The sequence below is a fragment of the Chamaea fasciata genome, unplaced genomic scaffold, assembly GCF_029207755.1.
Source record: "Chamaea fasciata isolate MVZ Bird 193981 ecotype frontalis unplaced genomic scaffold, bChaFas1.0.hap1 SCAF_5, whole genome shotgun sequence".
Classification (NCBI taxonomy): domain Eukaryota; kingdom Metazoa; phylum Chordata; class Aves; order Passeriformes; family Sylviidae; genus Chamaea; species Chamaea fasciata.
The window spans coordinates 64,638,522-64,661,359 of NW_027094090.1; the positions used below are offsets into that span (position 1 = coordinate 64,638,522).

General features: G+C 50.6%; 1 protein-coding gene across 1 annotated transcript; it reads right to left on the bottom strand.

Moving 5' to 3' along the window:
- Positions 1–4,257: 4,257 nt before the first annotated feature.
- Positions 4,258–20,001, bottom strand: PDGFB (platelet derived growth factor subunit B). Its single transcript, XM_066184145.1, has 7 exons — positions 19,037–20,001; positions 12,548–12,644; positions 9,277–9,360; positions 8,575–8,780; positions 6,723–6,864; positions 6,163–6,328; positions 4,258–4,945 (listed from the first exon to the last, which is right to left on the bottom strand). Exons 1-6 carry the CDS (start codon positions 19,190–19,192, stop codon positions 6,192–6,194), a joined length of 822 nt encoding a protein of 273 aa, XP_066040242.1. The 5' UTR covers positions 19,193–20,001; the 3' UTR covers positions 4,258–4,945; positions 6,163–6,191.
- Positions 20,002–22,838: the final 2,837 nt, after the last annotated feature.

Consider the following 22,838-nt stretch of genomic DNA (forward strand, 5'->3'; position numbering starts at 1 on the left):
TTTACTCCAGACTTTGCTGTGAATCCAAGGCAGTCCATCATGCCAGAGTCCTATATGGAATCTCCCTGACTGGGGGAGGAAAAACAGTAGGTGAGCCCTGTCATAATTTTATATTTTGGTACCTTTAATCTCCTGGCTCCTCTGCAAGAGCTTCATGGATGCACTGCTGTGCCTGTTAACTCCTTCTGTTAAGCCAGTGTCTGCACTCCCTGCAGGGAGGCCACAGTATTTGGGGTTACTTCCTGTTCCTCTTAGCATTCAGATTTTGCGGGGCTCTGCCCTGTGACAAAATCCACAAACAGCTGAGGCTGTCTGGCTTCCTTGCAGTGTCTTTTAAGATTGGAAATTCCCAAGCCTGCAACAAGTTCACTTGGTCACGGACAGATCATGGATCAGGGAGAGGTAGCACCCTTTGGTCATGGGCTGTCTGAAGGCGAGCGAGGAACAGCTGCATGCACAGGCAACAAGTTTTTCTTGTGGGGTTTTTTCCTAAATAGCTTTCAATTCTTCATATTTTCCTCCTTCTTTGAACCCTGCTTTTTCCTTGGCATAGCCGGCTTCTCCATCCCTGGGGCCCACCAGATTTTTGTGCATGGACAATGAGATGGGGCCACACTCAAATGCATCCCTATCCTACCTTGGGATAAAGAGGGAAAGCACTGGTTTCCATTGAGCTATCTCCAGCCAGGTCTGGATTGTGGGCAGGTGAGGCAGCAGGACATGGTGTCTGTCATGGTGGCAGCACAGCTTATGCCAGGAAGGCACACCTGAGCACAGGGAGGAGAATGCCTGTATGGGGTTTGTGCCACACGGTTGGGCTGGAAAAGGCTCTTCCTTTGAGCCACAGCCGGGTGTGGGGAGAGTTTAAGCTGTTTGTATTCCTGAGTACCAATAAAATAAGCAGTGAAGGGTTTTCCCAGGCCTGTTCTTGCAAACTGATTTTTCACTTCATTTACCCATGAAACAGATCTCGTGTTTCAAACCGTCAGTGCTAAAAACCAGGAAGTCTGGCTCTAGAGCACAGGGGTTTGCTTCTTGTGCCTGAATAGCCCCCTGCCTAGCTCTCCCATTTGTATGCCGCTTTCAGGAGCTGTGCTACCATGGGAGGATCTATTGCTGCAGCCTCTCTTAACTGCTTGGAAGGCTGGATGCGTTTCCTCCATCAAAAGATGGACTTCCAGTTGAATGACATATCCCAAGACTGGGCCTTTAGGTAAAGTAGCAGTTGAGCAATTAAACCAGGGACAGTTGCCAAAACTCTCCAGCACCTCTGAGATAACCTATAGCAGTGTATTCACTGGAGACAGTTTCCAGCAGCATGCTGCCAGGATTTATTTCCTGAGCCTGGCTTTCCAGGGTGTGAACGACCTGCTCCAGCCTTAAGGAGTGGCACAGGTCCCTCCTTCCTGTGCTCTGGGCTGAGCTGTGCTGAATGCATACCAGGGTGCTGTGGCGAGCAAGCAGCATCTGGGCAAGCCCCTGGACAAGCCCCTGGACAAGTAGCTGCTGCACGTGGGTGCCAGTCACTGGGCAGGGGGTGGCTCCAGGTGCCAAGGCTTGCATCCTTTCAGCACCAGTTCATTCCAAGCTGTTAAAAGCAGAGACTGCACTTGCAAATGGGGTTGCCTGGGGACCTCCATGGAGAGACAGTGTGCTGGACCCTGGGACACCGAGCCCTTCCTCCCACTCCCCAGTCCAGGATGATGCTCCCATGCTTTCTGTGCCTTCTACCCCTCTTTGCATGCATTTCTTCTCCAAGTCCCTACTGACAGGCCCTCAAAGCCCAAAGAAGTCCCATGCCAAAAATCTTTTTTTTCCCTGAATTGCCCTCTGGAAATCAAAGTGGGGATTGTGATCTTGCCTGTGTTTTCATTCTTGGGGGCAGATAGAGCTCACCATTTGGAGGATGAGAGAAAACAGATAGTCACCCCAGAATGAACCATGTTCAGCAAGGTGCACACCTGTGAGCATCAAGTTTGTCGTTTAAGGACACCTTGGATAATACCTATACACTGATGTCTCCAGGTTCACTACTGCAGTACAAGTCTCTGCTTGGGTTTGCATTCCTCACAGCTGAGCCATGGACTGAGGGTGCTGTGCATGTGCTCGGGGGATGCCAAAATTGAGGCACAGGGCAGGACCTGCCTTTGCTCCCCACAGCCTGGCACCCAAATGCCAGATGTATGATACCTCCCTTGCTGGGAGGAAAAGGAAATGCAACTGCCTTTCCGACCAAGGGAAGGACTGCTATTGTCTAGACAATGTGACTAAGGAGGGAAGGGGACAACTGTTTGTACAGCTTTGGGAAGTCTAAACAGTGCTGACTGTCCCAAGCCCTTCAAAGCAGAGGAATCCGGAGATGGGATGAAAGCACAGGGAAATTCTGGCTGGGTGTCCTAGCAGAGCAGCTAAGGAGAAGGGGACCTCTTCAAGACAAAAATCCCAGCACCTGAGTCATTTCAATCTAGCCCAAGAGAGGAAGGAGGAGCACAGCATGGCTGTGGACAGGGGCAGGGCTGTGCATAGGCTCTCAGGACTTCCCCAGCTTTGGTTGCTTCTCTCTGTAATCTCAGAACAAGTGTCCTGAAAAGGAAACTGGAGGCCCTGGAAATCCTGCTGTGCCCTGCAGTGAGCTGGTTTGGCCTCTGCTTTCTATTCAGCTCACAAAAGAAAGAGAAAATGCTGTTCAAGAGGTGATTTCCTTTTTTTTTTTTTTTTTTTTTTTTTTTTTTTTTTTTTACAACTTTAAATACAGTACTGAGTATAAATTAATCTTACATTAAAAAAAGGCAAAAAAATTAAAATAAAATAAAACAGGACCTCATGATATTTACAAACCAAAAGAAACAGATTTTGAAACACGGTAAGTGTCTTAAGACTTGAGGACTTGAGGCAGGAGAAATGGAGCAATGTGCTGCCTTGGCAGTGGTACGAGAAGTGCTCTGGGTTTGCAGGAGGTGAGGACTGGGTCCCTCCACAACTCTTAACAGCTCCCAGGCTGTGGCTTTGGCTACTTTCCCATCTCCCTCCAGAGTTTTCCCCCACAACAGGGGTGTGTGTGCGAGGGGAGAAGTGCCATGTGATTGCTCTGGGCTGGCATTTTCTTCATGTGTGCAGCACCCAGCACAGCACAATCCAAGACCTTGACTCCAAGGTGATGCTGGGAATTCCCATCATATGTAACAATTCTGCTAATGGATACTATTACCTGGGTAAAACCAGCCCTTGCCCATACAGTCCTCCTCCCTCCTCCAAGGCCCAGGAGGGACTCTATAATGGACCCTCCAGTTCTTCTCTGAGTCCTCCTCACTTAGAAGAGCTCGTTTCTGTCTCAGACAGCTGCTGCCAACTGTGAAGACCATCCTCATTTCTTTCTCTATACCTGCACAGAGCTGTCCACATAATGGATCAACTTCCAAGCTAAGAAGGTTGGGAATATTTAATAGGTAAAGATCAAGAAGGAATTTGAGAGGGAAAATGTGAGGAAAATGATGAGAGATGTCAACATTGGCAGGAAAAGATTAGTGAAGGCATAGTATGTAGGACATCCAGGAAGGGGTTAAAAACCTCGTGGGAATGACATGATTCTGCTTTCAAGACCACAGAGCAGGCAAGGACAGCTCACTGACATTAAGTCATGCTTCTAAGTTTGGCTGTCCTTGGTCTTGTTGTGGTGCCACTTCACCTCCTGCAAGGAAGTTGTGCTGAGAGGGGGTTGGTGCAAAGTGAGAGAAAAGGGTAACAAGAAAGAGAGATCAGATGATGCCTCTGCCTGCCCCATCCCCAGCCTTGCAGGCATGTTGCAGTAACAATGTGCTTTTCTTTTCTGCCAGCCCAGTGAAGCTGATGCATGCATGTGCCTCTGAGCTTCCTGCCACTGGGGAATTAAATCTATTTAAGAACACACACACACACACATACACACACACACACACACACACATATATATATATGTATGTATAAATACACATACACACGCACACACATGCACATGTGTATATATATATATATATATATATATACATATATGTATATATATATACACACACTTATACACACGCACACATCCAGAATGAATTTAAAAAATAATTTGAGTCCAAGCCTGAAAAGTTGAATTCTCCAGCAGCATGTGCAAAGATGGCTCCCCTTGACAGGGGCCAGAGGCGTGGAGATGATTTTGCTGCTGTGTACTCCTTCCCCATGATCCAAGCACCTTCCAGTCAGCACCAGGAGTAAGGGAAAGAGGGAGTGGGGGGATGCATTTGGCTTCTTTGTTTTATTTCTTTGCTTGTTTTTTCTGTTCCCCGAGATGTTGTATACCTTAGTGGTTTTGGTTTTTCTTTTTAAAAATAAAATATACACACGCACATTAAAAATATATATCTGTCCAGGTAGGGCAATAAAAGTCCTTAGTGCATTTTCCATCATTGGTCGCTGCTCACAGTCTGAGATTTGCCTGTTTCCAAAAGGTAGGTCCAATGAAAGAGTAGATCTCAGCTGGGCCACCCCAACTTTACCAGAAGCATAAGGGAAAGACAGAATATTCCCCTTCTGGCCCTGTCCATCTGTTTTTCTCCTTCTCTCAGAAGAAATTGGACCCGCTTTCCTTTTCACATTTTCCATCCTGTCCTCCATAGCAGGGAAGGAATTGTCCTGTTATCGCAAGTTGTGGCTGCTGGCATTCACGGTTTTATTTCTACTTTGTTCTTTTCTCATATATATATATGTGTGTGTGTGTAGGTCATCCTTGTCCTTGTGTGTGTGTGTGTAAAACTTTAAAATTCTGCTAATAAATGAAAGGGAGGCTTTGGTGGGAGAAGGTCCACTGATGGAAAGGGAAGCACCAATTGCCGTCTGAATCAGACATCGAGGCAGATGGACAAAGAGGAAAAGTTGTCATTCCAAGGACCCCATGGGGGCAATACAGTAAATATATTAAATAAACCTGGAAGTGAAACAAAACCAGACACAGCATTAGAACATGTAACTTTTTGCCCCCTGCAACACATCTCCTATCCCCTTTTCTCCTCTGGAAATATTTGTGCCAAAGAGCCAGATTAGAAGCCTAGGAGGACTTTTGACCTCCTCTATATTTTCCCCTGAACAACTTGAGCCAGAGCTGAGATTTGCATGGGTTTGCATGATTTCTATCCTGGGAACTTTAGGCTGCCCAGGAGAATCCTGGGATAATCAGACCCCTTGTAGTACTAAGCGTACTAAGAGTACTAAGTCTCAAGTACTAAGTCTCAAGACCCTGCCTGGTGCCCCTTGTCCCCAGCTCCTGAAATGCCACAAATGGAAGCCTGCTGTCCCCTCTCCTGGGGTGAGGGGAAGTGAATGTGAAGTGGTGGCCCGGGCTTATTCAGGTGACTGCAGCAGAGCTAGAACTGCTGAGCTGTGGGCCAGGGCTCTCCCTGTTAAGCTGAGTCCCCTCTCTCTAAATTCAGCTCCCACCAATCTGCACCTTGACTACTCTTTCCCTCTTTTTTGCACCTTTTCCTCTAGTGGGGAACCAGGGCTTAGCCTCCTTCCCCTTGTATGATGAGGGAATTACTCCTGTTTACACAAGTCATGGAGAGAAGAATCAGACCCTGGCTGACAAAGTCCAGATCTCTTGCTACAGATTCCAGTTCTCCATTCCCCTGGTATGACCTTTCTCATGCACATAGGCTTCCCTCTAAGAGAGTGATGAACCAGAAGTGTTGCTGCTTTTCAGTCTTTCTGCCAATTCAAATAACGAAATAAAAGGAAAAGGGATCCCTCGAGCCACATTAATTCTCTGTTTTCAATGGAGAACCAATAAAGAAACTAAAAGAGGAGTTGCTTCGCAGAACAGATTAATTACATGGACCCCGAGGGGATTTAGGTGTAGGGAGAAGTCAGGCGTGTTCTCTGCCTGAAAGGGAGGCAGAGAAAGGAGAGGGCGGGGCCTGAGAGCAAGGATGGCTGCAACATGATCATTCCAACTTTGCAAAGAGCCTTAATTCCATAAATAGAACCCACATGTTGGTACCCAACCTAGTTCCTCCCCTCCTTCAACCCAGGTTTTGTCCTGCAGTAGCTCCACACTGAATGAGTGGCCAGTGGTGTAAGAAGGGTCTAAGATGCGATGTGCCAGAAGGACATCTCTCCTGACTGGAAAAGCAGCTTGCTGTTACTTGCCTTGTGCTCTCTCTCCCCTTCCAGCACTTCTATGCTATGAGGATTTCTTTCAGCACTTTCTTATCGTTGACATGCTTGTACTTCTTATGTTTCCTCTTCTGTGCTGGACGCCGGTGTACTCGCCGCCTCTGTGAGACAGCGGCTGTGGTGAACGCTGGTGACAAGCCTGCCAAAACAGAGGGGAGAGTGTCTGTACAGCCAGGGGCAGACAGCTCCTGTTGAAATATCCTTCTCCACACACTGTCAACAAAGAGCTCTACAACAGTAGGGCCACAAGGGCTCTTTCTGTTCTTGTGTTCCTTGTCCTCTGTTCTCTACAATCTCTGCCCTTTCCCTTTTCCCACCATGCCCTTCCCCCCACCTGTCACCTTCCCCTCCTTCTTTTCCCTTCTTTCCAGCAGGCAGACATCCTGGGAAAGGTCCCTCAGCTGGTACAAACCAGCGAAGGCCCTTGGGATTCACTGGAGTTAAGCAGATTGAATACAGTGGAGGTCTCTTTTCCCTTTCCCCAGGCCCTTTTCTCATGCCTCCCTTCATTCTACTAATGCCAAGATCCTTACGTCTCTGTTCATGTGGCCCTGGACGGATGTTCCTGGGGGGTGGTCGGAACACGGCTTCACACCGACACTGCACGTGGTCCTCTAAAGGCACAACGACTTTTGTGAATTTTGGCTTTCTCTGGACAAATTCGATCTTGTTCACCTATTTGCAAGAGGAAGGCAGGCAAAAAATTAATACAGCCACAGCTCCCACTCTGTAAAATTAGTCAGTGTGAGTGCACTTTAATCCAGGCTTTCTTCCTAAATGGTCAGAAGGCAGCTTACAGATGCCTGTTCAAATACCAAATTCAAACTCAAACTCAGACTCACGGGTGGGATGTATGAGAGATAATTCTGAACCTGGCAGCAGAGCAGACCTGGACCAGGCAAGTTTGGATGTCTCTGGTTGGTTCCCCTGATCCTAAGTATTGCCAGAGCTTAAGCAGGATGACTGGTTAATCAGAAACATGAAATATGCAGGACTTGCTAGCTTGCTTTTGACAGATGCAGAGACCTGGGGCAACCGGGATAATTCCCACAGGAACCTACAGGAAGGGCAAAAGAAGAAGAACTCAGGTCCGAAGCAAGCTAACACAGCCTCATCAGCTCTGCCGAGGCCTGTCTGAATTTGTCTCAAGCTCTTTAATAACTCACAGGGCTGAAGCCCTTGGCTCCTCGTGGGAAAGGCAGTGCTCTGGAAATTCCCTCAGACTCTCCACCAGTGCTGACTCAGAGGGAAGACTCATTGCTCCACATCCCACCATAGGGCACAAGCTTTCTAGGGGGTCCTCCCACTGCTCCCACTCAGCAGTCAGGCCTGACCCCACTCAGCTTATCTAACAACTCTGTGGTCCCTGAAGTGCTCCACAAGTTATAAATACTCACTCTGCTGTGCATCTGGGATGGAATTCCTCTAAACCCACTGCCCCCTGCAGCATCCCTCAGCCAGCTTGCTGAAGCAGCCAGGCTGTTTATCTTTCCTTGAAAGCCCACTCCACACGCTTCAGACCACACGCTGCTCGCTAGACAAACACTTCCAGCCAAACAATAGGGAGACCTCTGTCCTCAAAGAAACCATTTCCAGGTCATTTTTTCAGGCTGGCTTTTGACCTCTCACTTGTTTTTTTCCAGAAAAACAACTCCTGCTCCCCCCATATTTTCCTCATTCAGCCTGGCTTTTCTGAGAAAGGAATTTCCTGATGAAAAGGGCTGTGTGTGAATACAATCTCTCCCAGCCAACCTCTGTTGCCTGCCTGGGGGAGTCTCTTATGGCTCAGGCAGAAGATTAGTATGGGATGAATATTATTTTTAAACAAGCTGTCTGGGAGGAAGCTGTGAGGAGATCACTGGTAGCTGTGAGGGGAGGATCAGAGCAAAAGGTTAGCTGTTAGGTGTCTTCTGGCTGATGGAGCAGGTCAGGAGGTAACTGTAGGCTGAGAAAGAGAAGCTGTTCCAGTGCATGTCTTGGAAAGCAGCTGCAGCAGCAGTGGGGGATGGAGACTGACACTGCAAACCCTCCTCTTCTTGCATCAAAACTAGTTCCTGCGATGAAAGCACCCTGTTTCTTCTGCCCTAACACAGCAGACAAAGCTGCCTCAAGCCACAGGAAGGGCTGTGTCATGGAGCTGCAGCTGGGGACAGTGCCCTGTAGCTCTGTGTGGTGACAGTCGCCAGCTGCTGGACAGCACCAGCCCTTTCAGCAGCTGGCATGGGTGTCACCCGCACCCGCAGCTGCAGCACTGAGTGGCCAATGCAGAGGGGACAGACGGCTGCATGAGCCCAGCACCTGAGACCTGCTCAGGTGTTTGGTTTTGGGGCACAGGGATGGCGGTGGGCGGCAGGAGAAGGGACCAGTGGCAGGTGTGTCCCTCACCTGGACATGCCGGACGCGGATCTGTGTGGGGCGGCACTGCACGTTGCGGTTGTTGCAACACCCGGAGCAGCGCTGCACCTCCACGCAGGGCGGCCACACCACAAAGTTGGCATTGGTGCTGTCCACCATGTTGCGGGAGATTTCAAAGACCACCTCCCGTGTCTTGCACTCCGCAAGGACAGCCGTCTCTGCTGCTGCCAGAGCATCTGCAGAGGGCCAAAAGAGAAACAGGGGATGAAATGGGCTTTGCAGCTGTCACCAACTCACTACAGCCACCTCCACTGCAAGTGAAGGACCCCACATGGCTCTCACATGCACAAGCATATGCGCACACGTATGCTCTTTATCCTTCTCCCACCCCTCCAGATCTCTCCCTACACAGAGCCATGCCCTGTGGAGGAAGCCCCTGCACAATGATGCCTCTCACTGCAGCCCTGGCAGGAGATGACTCTTTAGAGCAAACAAGCACCATTGGGATTTAAAGCAGAGCACTGCACAGAAGTCCAGACTCCCTCTCCTGCCCTCCCAGGGTGAAACACCCAGTTCCCACTCCAGAGCCAGACCCTTCTTCTCATGCCTCCACACATACAGGCATGATACAACATCTACCCCTACATCTGTATCTCAGACATGTATCTGGACCACCCATGGCTGCTCAGGTGAGTGTCCCAACAATCACAAGGTGCCAGACCCTCAGCTCACCTATGCTTCGCCGCTCTCGAGACAGGGTCACAGGGTTTTGATTGCGCTGAGTTGCATTCAGGTTCAGGCTCGAGCTATCCCGCTCTGCAAAGAGTAAGATATGACCTAATAGCACCAAGTAGAGGCAGGAGAAGACAGCGGATCACCAGGCAAAGTGCAGGGACATGGGATAAGCTACAGGCCCAGGATGTCATGCCACACATAAATCCACAAGCAAGGTCACAGCTGTACTGGGGCACAGACACTCTTTGCTCTGACTCAGAGCAAAGACCTCAGAGCAACAAGCCTATCATGAAAGAGGGGACCCAGTCAGGTCTAGGAGAGGAAAACTCCAGCTCAAGAAAGATAAGGCCCATGTCAGGACTTTTTGGTATCAGAGAGGAGTTGCAGAGGGATTCAGATTGGCCAGCTGAGACCAGGATAACACCAAGGAGGATCAAAGACCAGAAAGGACAAGCAGAACACTGGTTATTTGACACTGAGATGCCTTGCTGGGATGGCTTGAGACTGGGAGAATTGGATGGTGAGAGGGCAGGTGAAGGAGGGAATGCATGGTAGGTGGGGTGCTTGCTTTCCCTCTCCCAACTCATCTCAGCTGCTCTAGGTTAGAGCAGTTTTATGACAGAAGAACAGAAAAATAAAGTTAAAATTACTTCTCCTCTAGACTACTTTAAGGTAAGAGGCAGGATCTGGAGGTGGTTCAGTCAGCGATGGGAGAGGAAGACCGATAGCATTCAGGCCAGCCCTGAGAGGTTCCCTCCCACCCCACTGCTTTTTCCCATAGGAAGTGCTGAATAGAGAAATGCCCATAATCCCCACGGAGCACTCCAACACGCAGCCCCTCCTGAGCTCGGGACAATGGCTGCACTCGAAGATAGCTCCCACCCAGCCACAGCTCTTTCCTTCACTGACCTGCTTTAGCAGCTGAAGGAAACTGAATGGACGTCAGCATCAAGGGAACAATTTTCTTAAAGGGAATTAGGGGCCAGTGGAAGATTTCTCTTTATCAGATGTGTGGTGGAGCAGACTTCCCTTACCTATCAGGTCCCATTCCTCTTCCTCAGCCCTGCCCTAGTGCTGCCTTCTCATAAAGGGGAGCAGGGACTTGGCTCTCTGCTCAGGTCTCAAGCAATTGATGACAGATTTGGGATGGGTGCACAGGGGCTGCATTCACAAGGCAGAAATCAATGTGCCTGTCAATGAGCAGTCAACATCTACGTGTGAGGTGGACAGACACCTTTTGAAGTGGCTGGAAAGGTGTGATCAATTCTAGGCACCCCATTCGTCTCACTCTCAGGCAAACTCCCAAAATGAGAACTGGTGGGTCACACTTTAGAAGGGCCTGTAGTTCTCTTTGAGCTAGAGAAGATGTCTGGATGACTGGTTTACGTGGGCAGCCACTGCTTTGTGGGCAACCACAGTTAAGGAGATGACTCCCACTCCACACACTTCTGTTCCCGGGTCTGCAGTAGTGCCCAAGTTCAGGAGAGCATGATCTCAGCCCATCTGCCTCCTGGAGCTGCCTCAGTCTGGCTCCTTGTGCAGTCAGTGGAGGGAAGCAGCTGTGAAACACGCAGGGCACAGAGAGCACAGGGAGTAGCTCCAGCCACTTTGCGATTATTTTGCTAACACACTAATTTGCTAATTACTCACAGGACAAACAAATGTCAATGCCCCTCAGTCAGTACCTGGGAACAGATGAGAGCCACGGGGTGAAACAAAGAAACAGCTTCACAGCACCACTTTTTGTTTCCCTGATCAGCCTTTCCTAACTGGGGCCTGAAGTGAAACCAGAGATTCAAAGCTCTGCAGCCTTCTCTCATACCCCCGGGCTTCTGGAGGCAACCAGATAAGACCATTTTATTTCTTAATCATGAGGTTGGGTAATAGCCATGATAGAGATGTATCTGTTCCTTAGACACTGGGCCATGACAGATTGGATGCCACTTCTCAGCTGCCCCTTGCCCACTCCTTCATCCTGTGGCATTTCATCAAATGAAGGTGGGGGCTGCCTTTGGTGCACGAGTTGAGTTGATGAAAGAGAAATGGGGCAAAAAAATAGCAACAACTGTTGACTCAAAACAAATCTGTTGAGAACCATGTCCCTCCTTTAGGTTTTCCTTCTACACCCTGGATCAGTACTGAAGACATTTGGGGTGGGGGGAACCAGCCTGGGACAATCCAGCAGGTCTAATTTCGGAAGTTGTCCCATTGTGTGGCTCGTGGACAAGAAGGAGGGAACTGGTGAGGGCAGGGAGCAGCCCTGGCAGTGGTGGGGAGCCTCATCGCCTTTTCCTAAGACAAACAATAGCTGAACGGAGCTGGTGCCCTCCCCCTCGCTTTCCCCCCCTGCCCCTCCAGGGCCATTTTGAAAGGCAGCGGGAATGCTTTTGAGACTGCGCCAGTGGTTGGACTGGCATAGGAAACAAAAGCAGGAAATTCTGTTCCCCCGTAGATAGTGTCTCGGCAAGGATTACAAAGCTCAAAACAGACAAAACACGAGAGAGAAGTCGAGCTGGGGGGGCTGGGGGATGACGGGCGGGAGCAGGGTTAGAATAGAAAGGAATTTGCTCTGAAGAGACCGTTTATAAATAAATTCCTGGGCCAGCCCAGCCGCCGTGGCGCGTGCTCCAGTTCCCACACGTGCCGACCCCTCCACGCTTCGCTGCTTCTGCTGCTCACTGCACTCAGCCCGGGCCAAGTGATCCCGAGGCCCTGCAGCCCCCAGAGCTCTTGTCTACAGGCAGGAGGTGAAGCAAAGCTACCCTAACTTAGCCCCTGTCTCATAGCTCACCCATGGACACGTGCTCTGCTGCTCTCATCCTAAGAGCCTCTGGGAGCCCATGGTCTTTCGTGCATGCTAAACCTGGAAACCCACTCAGCCCTTTCCTCCTCTGTCACCCTATTTCCACCTCCCATTTTGCTGCCTCCTAAACTGATCCTTGTCCAATTCAAGCTCTGCTGACTGAGCATCTCCAGGGTGAAGAATGATGATCTCAGTTCCTTGCACTCACCTTGGCCATCTCCTATTGTTTTTGGAAGCCAGTGTCCAGACAGTTAAGAGATCTAAAAAAGCATCCAGTTGCCTCTAGCTCCCACAAGTTTCAGGGGGACTAAGTCTGTAAACAGCCAGGTCTTGGCTCCTGAATATTTCCTATATTTATGATGAAGTCTGTTGATAGTGTGCCTGCTGAAAAACAGAACATCCCCTCCCAGCCCTCCCAAAGACTTAATTAAAAATAGAGGAGCGTTTGGTGAAGAGGAGATTTACCTACGGAGTCTATCCGCAGGGCACGCTGGAGGTCACTGATGGAGCGTACTGAGCTGCCACCCAAAATCTCATAAATGTCTTCGGGTATGGGCTCCCCCTGCCAGATGAGAAAAATAAAAAAAAGGGAGAAACAAGCATTAGAGAGATGATCTGCAAATACTGACTGTGTCATGGAGCGGGAGCAGGGAATCAAGCATGGGGGGGACACGACAAAACCAGTGAAACGCAAAGACATGCATTGTTTTGTGTTGACTTTTAAACCTTGAGGGCTTTATTCCTCATGAAGGCATGAACCTGAAACCTAAGCAAAAAGGAAGAGAACCCCTCTCACAAAGCTGACAGGAGATTAAAACAGTCAAAAAATACCCGGGCTATGCAGCAGAGCCCTGGACCCTATGCAAGCAGCCAGCAAGGCTTCCTTCTCCTGTGGTGTATGACTTCTCCAGGTGGCTTCTCATTCCTGCTGCCTGCAGTAAAGGCGTTTTAACAGACTTCCCTTACACTATCAGATAAAACCTTCCCAATATTTCCCTCCGTTATGAAACTCCTTCACGGGCTTTGTCAGTTATCGTGTGTATGTGCGTGTGCGAGCACGTGTGTTTTCAAACCACAGAGGCCCAATAATATACATCATTTGCATACTCTTTTTTAAAGAAAAAAATGGCGTGGGGTGGAGAGGAAGATTGGCCTTCGCAGCTGAGGCTGCCCCAGCATGAGCCCGCAGTGAAACCACAAAAGCTGCAATGAGGTGATCGGCTGAAGAGCTGATTTGGAGGAGCCATCGCACACCAGCGCGAAAAACCTTAAGTAAGCAGGTTTAGCAACATCAGACAGTGGGCCAAATACAGAGTTTGTGCAGGCAGGTGCAATGCCATCAGTCTCTTGGGAATTCTACTCTGGCACGAGGCTAGAGCGGGCCCCAGTGACAGCACTTAATAAGGGTACAAAGGAGCAGTGTGGGAAAGCAAGTGGTGATTAAAACACTTCCGAAAGAGTAGAAAAAAAGACAGAGGAAAGTACTGGCCAAAGTGTTTGCTTAACTGGAAGCTCTCTTCATTCAGGGCTACTCAAGTGGAAAAGCTGCTTTCAGCCGGGTGCTGGATGGTGTCTGAGGCACAGCTCCACATATGTCCCTGTAACTGAGAGGAGAGTTTGGCTTGTGTGCCTGTGAAATGCTGGGATTTTCTTGTGGGTTTTTATGGACAGTTGGTGGCATGTGTGTGGTCCTCCTACTGTACAGCTATTCCCTCCCTGCCTGTGTTCAATGCAGAACATTTTCCTTCCGCTCACAGTGAGAAAAGCCACCAGGCAGGTGGCTAAACATTTGCTTTAAACCTTGAGGGCTTTGGCCCAAACCTGCAGCCACTTTTGGATGGCTGCTTGAGCCTGGCACTCTCTCACACCTGCCTGTCCTTGGCCACCCACCATTTGCTTCCATAGTAGCACAACAGGAGTGCTCCCTCCTCAGCCCTGCCAGACCACCCTCTAATACTATAACTTAAACTGGGATGCAGCGATGTGAAGGCTGCTGAAGCCCAAGGAGGTTCAGAAACCTCCTGAAGTGAGCTGCAGAGCAGACAACACCAGTGTCCTAAACCTCCACAGCCAGATCCACCAGACAGCTTCAGTCAGACCACACTTTCCCGCCCTGCTCCATCCCTGTCACTGTCACATCTCACCACAGATCTGGCTGAACTCCTGCAGGAAAAAGCAGATTTTATGTCCCCAGGCATTACTTCCTCAGTCTCTGAGGGAGAGGGAAGCAGCATCAGTGATGAACGCACAGCGAGAGAGAGACTTGTATAATTCAGGGACCACTGAATAGCTGTGAAATGAAGATGCCTTCTGACATCGCCTGCTGTGTGAGGAAGAGAGGGACCAACAGCCCCGTGCTGGAGAGGCTCTGCAGCACTTTCCTGCCTTGTGGCACACACATTTACTGGAAGAGAGATCATTTGCAATTCCCAGTACTTGCAGTCAGAGCTCAGTGCTGGGAGGTGAAATTGCAGGCCTTCAATGTTTGCACCTGTCAGCCAAATGCATTTGTGTACAAATGCTGCTCTGCATGGATGCCCCTGGACTTTCCTGACACTTAATGTATGTAGGAAATGGAACTTTATTTTAAACTCCAGCACTTGCTGGGGGGAGAGTGTGGGCAGGTGTTACGAGACTCGGTGAGTTTGGAAGCAAGCTGGGAGGTGTCACCTTGCTAACTGAGCAGGGGGAACAGATATGAATCAGGGATTGAAAAGTGTAAGCCCTCAGGAGCAGTATTTCTGGTGACTGCCTGTAGCAATAAGCTCCACTCCCTGCTCATGGCAGCAGTTTTAGATGCCAATTTTTTCTTGTTGCAGATACTACCAGCATAGCAATGGTGTAACACCAGCCCACACGGCTCCTAATCCTGTCCTCCTCCCCCATTTTTGTAAGGCAACTCTGTCAGTGACAACTGCAAGCCTGTGAAGCTCCTTATTTTACCCTTGTAAACCAAGGCCAAGGCTGGCCTAAGAGCAGCAACTAACCTGAGCTGCATGCCTTGTCCTTGCACCTTCTGGGATCTCTCACTGGGAACAGCCATGCCTCTGGCCCCTGCTCCAGCCCTGTGCCTGGGAGACCCTGAGATCAGGCACCACACACACCCGAGGTGCTTGTGGGATGAGACACAGGGAAGCAGAGGTCCATCAATCACCTCCACCTAATCCCATGGGATCAGAAGGTAGAGGAGCATTGCAAGAGCAGTGGGATCCCCAAGAGACCAGCCCAAGCAGGTGGTGCTTTTCCTGCTTAGCAGCTCCTCTGGAGTTATTTGTCTAACACAGGTTAACAATCTCCTTTTTTAACTGTGCCGCAGATCAAAGAAGACTTTCGTCTCAATGGACTCTTGGTTGGCAAGTGCCCCAGGCCCTTCCTGCAAGGGCCCTCAATTCTTAGAAGAAAGTTTGTTCTCCCCTCCTCCCTCTGCTCCCCAGTTCCTGACTCTGACTCTCCCCTGAGTCGCAAGGGCACCCCCCAATCTACCAATCCCTTGGCAGGGACGTTCAATTCCCTTTCTTGTGCTGGTTGCTGGTGCTTGTGGGGCCATGGCACATCTGACAGAAGGCAGCAGAGTACTGTGGCTGTGATACTGGGGCCTCTCAGCACATCAGCTTTACTTCCCTTCTCCCAGACGTCCAGCAGCACTGTTTGGCCAGTGCAAATAAATGCACGTGCAGCAATTCCTCTGTTCCCACTCCCCACACATGTACTCTCCCAAAATCTGCCTCCTCCCTAGCCCCATCACCTCTTGCTCTAGAGTTTTTTCCCAACTTATGCTTTTGAGCGCCAGGGATGCTGAAAGGTCCCCTTGCCATCAGCATCTGCCAAGCTGGCGTAGGGAATATGCAGTGTTGTGGTCTACCCTCTGGTGAGGGTTTCACAGTCTTGGCTGAAATTGTGTCTCTTGGTAGGTACAGAGGAGGAGGAGGGAGCAAAGATTGTGCAACCAGCAGGGAAGGCAGACCTTCAGGACTCAAAGAAATCAGACAAGGATACTCCCGAGGTGAGGATTCCTCCAGTTCCTTTTTCTAAGCTGGTGTGACTGCACATAGAAGGACAAAATGGTATCAGCAGCACCAGTTTGTGAAGGGCAGAGAAGCACCCACCTACTACACTGCTCCTCCACCCACCTACCTCCAGGAGAGGAGGACTTTCTGAGCACCTCCACACCAAACATGGCAAAGGATCTTGGCAGCAGGGTCTTGAGTGATCAGCCAGGCAAAAAACCCCAAACAAACAGCATTTTTAAATTCCCTCTGAAGCTACTGTGTGGACCCTGAGGGGAGACTCCACCACATTCCCTGGTAGAGGGCAAGATCATCAGCACCTGCCACCAGCACTCACCTGGTACAGGGCTTCCACCCTTTCAGCACCGCTCCTGGCTACAGGGGCACCCTGACAAATGCCTGCCAGAGTACTCTGCAGCAGGTACAACCCTCTTCACATGAACCCCTTCCACCTGGAGTCGTGGTTTATGTTCTCCCCTCTTAAAGTAATCAAACAACATTTGATCTAGTCTGTGTTCCTAAAATACAGCCAGACCTACCCACCCTTTTTCCATTTCAAGGGGGACTTCACTGCTCCTCCACACTCACCCCACACCTCCCCTGCAAGGACTAGAGGCATTTCCACCCCTGGGGCTGGTTGTGTAGCAGCAGCACTGGAAACAGTGCAGAAGCTGTGCCATTCCCTCCTGCTGCTGCACATCAGCTGACAGTGAGAGGGAGGCAGGGACGACTCGCCTGGCTCTTTCCACAAGCTCACCCCACACGCGTCATCCATCCTAGCTTCCACTGCTTTGTCCTTGTCACTGCCTCGTGCTAGGAAGACTAGGGAAGAACGCTGGAGGCTTGCAGCAGGAAGACGCAATGGGGAGCTGGGGCGAGGCTATAAGCAAGCACCTAGCCGCACCCCATTCCTTGGGAATTCCAGAAAGCACTGCCAGTGGGGCTTCACCCCAGCACAACCACGACTGGCTCAGCCCATCTGTATAAATGTTGCAAGGCAACTATTACAGCCCGTGGGGCAAATGCAAATAGGTTTAGCATCCTCGCTTCCCAACTGGTAAATACCTTCCCGCTGAGGCTTGTACTCCCTCTGGCTGGAAGAGCTCCAGGGCCCTCCAGCTCCAGATGGGTGTGATCAAAGAGGGAGAGGGACTCAGGAGGCTCCATCTCTTTGCTCAGGGCCTCTGTTGATCTGGGGAGCTACTGGTCCTCATACACTTTCTCTGGCAGGGCTGGGGAGGAGCTGCAAGCCCCATTCAGAGGACTACTCTGGTTCAGCAGCCTGTAGGAGCTGTGCTGCGTCTGGTGCAGAGGGTGCAACACACTGCCCTCAAAATAACTGTAAGCACGGGCTTCAGGCTGAAGCATCTACCCAAGCAGAATCATTCTTGGTTCTCCTGTCATACAACGACAAATACCACAGTTCCTCCCATGAAACCTCGGGCCAGAATTACCAAACTCTAACTCTGCTAGGCTGTCATAGAGCTGTGCAGTATTTCAGTCTGATTATAGCAACTGAGTAACAGCTTCTTGGGATCAGACACTTCTATCTTCCCCCTTCCCCATTGCCAACCCCAGCTGATGTTTCATGTTGCATGGGAGAAAGAGATCTGAGCCATCCACAGAGGAAATACCATCCTCTGCCCAAAACAAACATGACCACTGGATAGCCCACAGCTCTAACTGCTTCCTTTTGCAGCTTGGGCAAGGGCAAAATGGCCCATAGCGAGGTGAAGTGATGCTTTGCACCCAATGTCTTCTTTGCCATCCCACAAGGGGTGCACTCACTTACCCTGCCCAAAAATGAGGAAGGAAAAGAGAAAAATGATGCAAAGAAGGGGAAGTTTTGATGGAAGGATATTTCCTGCCCTTGACAATCAAGCTGCAGATCCAACCCACAGTTTTGCCATCTTGAGTAGAGATGAAGTGGAAATCGAGTGCTGTGTGGGAATGTCAGGGGCTTTCTGATCCCCTCAATCTGCATGCAATTAGATGATGAAATGTGACAGTAGAGGTCAAAGGATTTGGGGGTTTGGAGCTCCTTTTCCTCAAGCAGGGCTGGGGATGAGGCTTTGATTTCCACATAGGGAAACCAAAGTGGGTTGGGGTGTTTGCTCAAATCCACCACCTGGCCCTTTCCATATGCTCAGCTTCTTCCTGAAGGACTGCAGGGCACGCTGCTTGCGTGACCGTGGAAGTACAGCAGACACTCACGTCCTGCCCCTTCCCCCAGCTGGGCACACACCTTGCTGAATAACCATGACACTCAGTGTCGGTGCGGTGCCTCTACTCACACTGTCCCCTTCCTCCCCCTTCCAAAGCCCCACGCACATTCTCCACTGCCCTCCTGGCGATGCCAGAATGGATCTCACACTGTGCGTTATTCCAGAGGTGTCAAGAGGGCCCCGGTCCCTGCTGCACCCGCATTACCGTGATGCCAAAATCATCGGGTGGGGTGAGAGAGGCTCGAGGGAGCCAGCGCCCGCCCCGGGGTTACAGCCCTGGGCGAGGCAGGGCAAGAAGCCGCGGGTTCCCCGGAGCTCACCAGCAGCATCCCTGCTCCCACATTAACCAGAGGCCGCTTAACCCTGGTCTGCCCTGCCCCTGCAGCCGGGGGCAGTTACGGTGTATTCCCAGGCGAGCCCCCCTAGGTGTGCCCATCCCGACGGGAGTGCCCGCTCCAGAGGGGTGCCCGCTCCGGCGGGCGCTGCCCTCGGGGCGGGAGGCGGCGGTCGCTGCCCGCCATTAGCGCGGCCGGGCCCCGCCGCAGCCCTTCCCGCGGAGGGGAGCCGGGACCGCGCCCCCGGGCTCCGCGTCCCCGCCGCTCCCCGGCCGCCCCCGGGCTGCGCCCGCCGCACCTGCGGGCCGGAGCCGCCGCCGCCGGCTCTCCCCCAGCGCGGAGCTGGCAGCTCGGCAGCACCGCCCGCTGCCCGCGGCGGAAACTCACCTCCATGCGGGCCAGGGGTAGCGAGAGGATGAACGCGAAGACCACGCCGAAATTCATCCCGACTCCAGGCCCCGCCGGCTGCGGGCACATGGACGGCGAGCCCCGGGAGGGAAGCGCTTCCCGCAGACAGCCCCGCGGCCGCCCGGCCTCAGGCATCGAGGGCGCTGCGCGTTCCCATATCCCCTGCGAGCCCGGAGGAGGTGGGAGAGTCGCAGGAGCCCTTGGAAGAGGACGTGGAGGTGGTGGTGGTGGTGAGGGGAGACAGAAGTAATTGTCGGTGACTCGCCTGCCTTTGCGCTATCTCATAAGCCCGGTGAGAAAAAAATGCAGTTCCTCGGAATTATACACATCCAGAGTCTGGGTCCCCCTTGTCGCAAGGGATGCTTCAGTGGTGCCTTTGGCTAGGTGGTCCACATGCTATTCTTCCTCTTGATTTTCTTTCCTTTTAAAAATTTGTATATCTGCAAAAGCTTTTACATGCAGGTAGCAGTGTCTCGATGTTCTTAGAAGAAGGTGCTCAGTATAATAACTAAAAGAAAAAAACAAAACTTTTCCAAAGTTTGGTGTGAAATCCAAAAAATGAAATCTTCTTTCTTAAGTTGTCCTCTTCTTAAAATGCTTCTTTCCTTCCTTTTGGCCACTTGCTTTTTAGAGAAAAGCTGCCAGTGTACACTGAATTTCTTCCCCTTACATTAGATTCTGGCTCGGGTGCCTTCTTGTTCCAAGTGTTGGCAGATTGCTTGGACGGGAGGTTTGCTTTGGGTTTGGAGACAGGTGAGAGCAAATGTTTTTGCTCTGGGTTGTGAGTGTGTGTATGTGTGCATGTGCTGAGCCTTGACAAGCCTCAAAGTGGAGCCACTGATGCTGCCTTCCACACTCTGTTGCAACAAGAAAGGAAAAACAAAAAATTGCAGAAAAGGTAAAATTGCAGGAGAGGTGAGTGAGCCGATGGGTCTTTATTTTCTGTGAGCTGCAAGAGAGACTAAGCTGGCACTTGGGGCTGCTCCTTTTATGAAGGAGAGGAGATGGGTGGAGCATAACTTGCCATCCTCCTCTTGGCTGGGTATCAAGGAACAAATCTAGTGAGGGAGTAGCAGTTCATTGCTGACAAAATAAAAAGTGTGTTAATTTCAATGATAAATTAATTAAAAATTACTAATGCTGCAGCAACCTGTATAATGTAGCTTTAATATTGTGTGAGGAATGGGGACAGAAATTCCTGCCTCCTCGGCAAGAGATAAGAAGAGAGGAGTTCCCGGCACTGTAGCTTGTTATTTTTTTTTTGGCCCCAGGTTCTCGCTGTTTCAGTCTGGAGCCCATTTCTCTAAGCTCCACTCGCCGCCTTCCCTGCCCTGCTACACCACTAGTTCCAGGGAGAGAGATGGCTTTAATATCTTACATCTCTTTGTGTGCAGGGGAAAAAAGAGGCCACAGAAATTTACACGTTGCTATAAGACAATCTGGTGTTGCTCGTGGCACCCGGAGGTATTTTGCTGCATGATTATCTCCACGATGTAAAAAACATCTGAAGGGAAATTAAGAGAGCAGATATTTGCTGTGGGGGGAGAGGGATGGGGAGGGGAAGGCTGCTAAAAGGTGAGTTCAAGAAAGAGTCATATCCTATTGAAAAAATACCATCTCACGTACATATGAGTGATCTCCCAGCACTGACTTGCACACTCGCAAAGCACACTTCAGGCACAACCAGGAGGGATCTCTGCACCAGCTTTGTGCAGGCTCGTATCCACCAATACATTCCTGCACCGTCATGCACCGCAGGCGCTCAGCAGGCATTTGCTCTGAATCCCAAGTATATTCCCTGCTTTTTCTATTCTATGCACATGCTTCTGTTCAAGCCACTCGCATGCACAGCTACGTGCAAATTTTGCCTCATTCACACATCCCTGGGTATCCATGTGTTCTCCTTCACTCTCACCCTGTCTCTTCCCTTCTCACATACGTACACCCACTGGCATACTGGTGGCCTCATCTCACAGCATCACACATGCTCCCTTAGACTCTCTGAGTGCCTGCCAGTCTCCTGCAGCCAACCCCGTCTTGCACCAGCACCATCCGAAGTGTCCGGGTGCAGGAGATGCAGCCACTGGAACTGAGCAGCAGGCAGCCCCCCAAATGCTCCTCTGTAGCAGGCATCTGACAGCACCTCCCAGCTTGGCTAGCTATGCCCCTGAACCTGACTTTGGTCTCAGGGATGTGGGTGTTGGTCAGGAAACACAGGGAAACAAGGAATACTGGGGGTCCTCCATATGGCTTTCTTAAAATAGCCTGGGTCCTCTGGAGCAGCATGTCAAGGTGCTCTTGGGCTGCAAGGGATCACCTTTGTTCACCCTAACCCAGAAGAGTGGGCAGATTTCTCCACAGCTGGGGAGTTGGTCAGAGCCATGTCAGGTCCAAAGCCCAGGCCATCTGAGGTGCATGAGTGCAGGGATAATGAGGGTCCTGGGAGTGCCTCAAACCAAGTCTCCAATATTGGAGCTCAAGGGGGAGGAAAAAGAAATGCAAGGCATACCTTTGCTCATTTCCACCGCCAGAGACCTTAACAAGCCTTTATCTTAGATGCTCCAGCCATGTTAGCCCTGTCCCACCCCAAATTCCTCAGGACAGTCTTAGAATTCCCCTCATTCTCCATCCTGGCCCGCCGGCAGCGTACCAGCCATTTCAAGTGATGATAATTTGGCTTTAAGCCCCCAGCAGTGTGGAGCTGCAACCCCGATGTCCACCTGGGTACTGAAACATCTTTTAAATCTGTGGAGGGCTTCAAATAAAAGGTTTTAAAAGGGCCTCGGTCCATCTCACCTCTTTCCAGATGGCACCAGCCAAAGAAATGCTGTAGCCTTGGGCTCCTTAGCAGTCAGCAGGGGGAAGGGTGAGGATTTGAGAAGTCCTTCTAACTCTGTAGAGGGATCTGAGGACAGCTGGGTCCTGAATGCCCATGACCCTGTTATATGTTAAAGATTCCCAAGGGGTCAATGGAGGCCCAGGTGCCTTTTGACGATTTCTGCCCTCATGTAAGCTGATGTGGCTACGCCACCTGTGTGGGGAGTCCCCCACGCTGTAGTGGCTGCCTGGCCAGGACAGAACAGCCTGCATGTGGGAGGGCTGATCAAATTCCACAGCAGGGAGAGATATTGCTGCTGGAGAGGAGAAGGTCTCAGCAGAAAGCTAGCAGGGGCTGCTGCAAATTTCTTGCTTGGTAGCAACAAGAGCTACTGCAGGGCATTATTTTTGGGGAGAGAAATGTAGTGTGCAGTTTTTTGTTGTGTTTTTTTTTTGTTGTTTGTTTGTTTGTTTTGGGTTTTGTTTGTTTTTGTTTTTGTTTTTTAATATCCGGCTCTATTACATGCTAGATGGGATAGAAATAGAGTTATTTATTTTCATGTGGATGATGCTGGGCAGTTTTTAGAAGCTCGACATCAGACACAAAAAGCTAATCCCTGAAGAACCTCCAGACAGCAAGGAAGAGGATGTTTGGAATTTGACTAATCATCTACCTATGACCCTGCCTGAAAATAGAGCAAAGTGATACTCAAGCTGCTCAGGCTTCAGTGGTTTTTCCTTACTCTTTCTGTTTTCAAGACAGGGACAGATTTTTCTCTAGTGATGTCTTTAGACTGGCTGGGTCAGTCTCACTGGCACTGAGTTTGACAGGGCTGCATGCACCTAAAACTGCTCTGCCTTGAGTCTGCTGGAGGCTCCTTTGATTCTGTGAAGTTAGTTTGACATCTGTCCCACAAACTCCTAAAACTAATGGGGATGACTGGATGTCCCCTTCTCCTGGCCT